This window comes from Cyprinodon variegatus, unplaced genomic scaffold (assembly GCF_000732505.1).
Source record: "Cyprinodon variegatus isolate N-32 unplaced genomic scaffold, C_variegatus-1.0 Scaffold1878, whole genome shotgun sequence".
NCBI lineage: Eukaryota > Metazoa > Chordata > Actinopteri > Cyprinodontiformes > Cyprinodontidae > Cyprinodon > Cyprinodon variegatus.
Genome location: NW_015152331.1, coordinates 72,462 through 75,953, shown reverse-complemented (window position 1 = coordinate 75,953; position 3,492 = coordinate 72,462). Strand labels below are relative to the sequence as shown.

The 3,492-nt window shown below is 34.8% G+C and overlaps 1 protein-coding gene across 1 annotated transcript; it reads right to left on the bottom strand.

Annotated features, from left to right (window-relative positions):
* Positions 1–2,295: 2,295 nt before the first annotated feature.
* Positions 2,296–3,224, bottom strand: LOC107104772 (olfactory receptor 51E1-like). The gene has a single exon (XM_015404860.1). It carries the CDS (start codon positions 3,222–3,224, stop codon positions 2,301–2,303), a length of 924 nt encoding a protein of 307 aa, XP_015260346.1. The 3' UTR covers positions 2,296–2,300.
* Between the last annotated feature and the right edge of the window lie 268 nt (positions 3,225–3,492).

Genomic DNA, 3,492 nt, shown 5'->3' with positions numbered 1-3,492 from the left:
ATCCATATAACATAGACAATAGTCAAATTACAGATGATAATACAAACATAGGCTGTAACCATGATTATAAAATAAAGATATTTATATTTATGTAACTCTACATGTCCTTCAAGTGTTATGTATGTTTCATTAAGTTCATCCATAGATGTGTTCACACAGATATCATTATATCAAAGCAGACAATTATGGGAATAGTTTTACCTTCAGAAAATCAAAGAAGTTGATAACCATTGTTGCCTGTTCTCTCTCAAAATCAAGACAGTACTTGGACTTTGTTTTCTGAAAATCATATTACTGTTACGACCCCCTGTTGGTCTAGGGAAGTGGGGTCATAAACATATAGGCAGAAACCGGTAAGTTCTTATGAAATTATAATTTGTTTGATAACAAGAGATGCAAACAGTGAACAAACCAAAGGGGGGTGGTTGAGGGTGCTGTGAAAATAACAAAGTTAAAAAAAAAGAGATCCTCAGAAGGAGGATCGTGCCTAACTACACATTTAAACAACGGGGATTCTTACTTAAAAACACAGACAGCACAGCACCCACTATACCCAATGTAACTAACAAAGAAAAACTCAGTGTTGGAATCAGTGAAGACTCTGGCCCTACCTCCAGCCTCTTTCTAGCCTCAAGCTAGTAAAGATGCACATAAGCCAAACACAACTAAATATACTGACACAAGCTACTAAACACAAACCCCAAATGGGTAACCATAAACTTAAGAGAGCTACTCCACTAAAGACACAAGCAGCAGCTAACCAACAATGTCTGGTTCACACGAGGCACACAAGTCAACTGGTTTTGAAAAGCTGCCTCAACCAACAGGTGAGGTCTCCTTATGAGAAGGAGGTGATTGCAGGTGCTGACGAGCCATTGGTTGAAGTGGAACTGAGGGAACCAATGGATGGGACTGAAGTCAGATCCCAAGAAACCAGGAAGTAGATGGGTCTTTCCACAGCGCCATGCAGCCTACTTAGCAGAAGTGAGAAATAGGAAAAATAAAGAAAAAAAGGGAAACACAAACATCACAGCGACAGCCGTAACACTCTCCCCCCATAAACACAAACTCCCCAGTTTGTGAATTTACTTGGCTAGACTTAACTTTTTTTCATGAATGAAGTCTAGATAAAGCATCTGCCATAACATTTGCAGAACCTTTCTTATACTGTATGTCCAGATTGTACTCTTGTGCGATNACTCAATTCATCTTATTAAGTCATCATGTTCAGATTGGACTCACTTGATGAGATGACTGGAGTCCGGTGTGCTATTGTTTGGTTGGAAAGAAAACCTGCAGCAACATGGCCCTTTCTGGACCCAGTTTGACACCCCTGTTCTGAAACATATTGTTTCATATTCTTATATCAAATAAACGTTTATTTTCATGATCACTTTGTTTTTATCATTTATTAAAAGCAGAATTGCAACATGTTATAAGAAAAAATAGGACTTAAATTTAAAACACTTTTAGATGTAGCAATCACAAACTTTAGGAAATCTAAGGCAAGTGCAGCACATGATGGGAGACATGGACACGGTTTAAAAAATCAGCTACCAAACTAAAGACTGATAAAGTTCAAAGAAAGGAAAAAAACAGCAGAAAACAGAAGATCATAAAACAAGTATCCACAATGAGCAAAAAATATGACCATATTTCCATTCTGAGTCCATTACAAATGCAACATATTTGTCAATACATATTTATCTGTTATCCTTCTTTCTCTTCATGCTCTATGGAACTGTATTGTTACTCTGAATCTCTAAAATATTATATGCTTCTTTAATAAGTAAAAAGCATTTCCTCCATTTAGTCATCCCTCCTGTTGTTTGGTGTGGGGGGTTAGATTTATACCATCGACCATTTTGGCAAATGTGTTGTGTGTTCACCCACACATTGTGTTTTTGGTTTTAACCCAATGAAGCCCTTTGTTTCTCAGAATTTCACCTGCCTCATTTAAACATGGTATGTGTCAAGCTTGTTTTCAGAAAAAATATTTCTAGCCCTGTTTTGGCCTTAATACATTTTCTAGTTTGGTCAGTTGGTCAATTGACAAACAGATCTGACAAAACTATCAGATTATACAGTACATATAAATAAAAATAACAGGAGATTGACTGTCCCGCGCCTTACTCTTTTGTTTATTTTTCTTTACACTTCATATTTCAAATCTTAAAACCTAAATATAAAGAAATTGCAATAATATTTTAGCATAAATATAAAAAAATATATTTTTTGTAGTAATAATTTACAAATAATATAAGGAGTATAATATTTATCTCAATGCATCAACTTTACAACTAAAGTGCCTCAGCTTGATGAAACAACCTTTTCAATTGTTTGGATATTTCCTTCACTTTCAAGCCATATATGATTGGATTAAAGAGAGGATGATACAATATCGCCTGTAAAGTCATCACTAGACGAACAACTTTTGTAAAGTTTGATCCCAGACGGACTATGATTACATCAAATGCACATAAACAAGAGAAACTCATCAGAACTAACAAGTGAGGTGTGCATGTCTTAGCAGCTTTCTTTCTGACTTCTTGAGAACTCTGAAAGGCTATTATTAGTATTCTGGTGTAAGAAAAAATTATGAAAAGCAAAGATAACACAGCAGTCACTGCTACAGACAGAGCACCAAATACAATGTGCACCTTTGAACTCACACAGAACATATTATAAATTGAATTGTTACACAGTATTCCATTCAAATTCAGTTTACAGAGTTTTATATTAGAGCTCAATATTATCTGGACCCCAACCACACTAGCAGGCACAATCCAAGCTAAACTTAGGAAAATACTCACTCTTGTTCTTCCCATTATTGTTGCATATTGTAAAGGTTTACATATAGATACATAACGATCATAAGCCATAAATGCCAGTAACCAAAACTCAGAACCACTTAAAGAATAAAAAAGAAAAAACTGAATATAACAATATGAATATGATACAATTTGCTTTTCAGATAAGAAATCTGAAAGCAGCTTTGGATAGATATTAGTGCAGAAAACAAGGGAATTCAGAAGCAAAGCTGCAATTAATATGTACATGGGCTCATGGAGGTTTCTGTGCATCCATATAACATAGACAATAGTCAAATTACAGATGATAATACAAACATAGGCTGTAACCATGATTATAAAATAAAGATATTTATATTTATGTAACTCTACATGTCCTTCAAGTGTTATGTATGTTTCATTAAGTTCATCCATAGATGTGTTCACACAGATATCATTATATCAAAGCAGACAATTATGGGAATAGTTTTACCTTCAGAAAATCAAAGAAGTTGATAACCATTGTTGCCTGTTCTCTCTCAAAATCAAGACAGTACTTGGACTTTGTTTTCTGAAAATCATATTACTGTTACGACCCCCTGTTGGTCTAGGGAAGTGGGGTCATAAACATATAGGCAGAAACCGGTAAGTTCTTATGAAATTATAATTTGTTTGATAACAAGAGATGCAAACAGTGAACAAA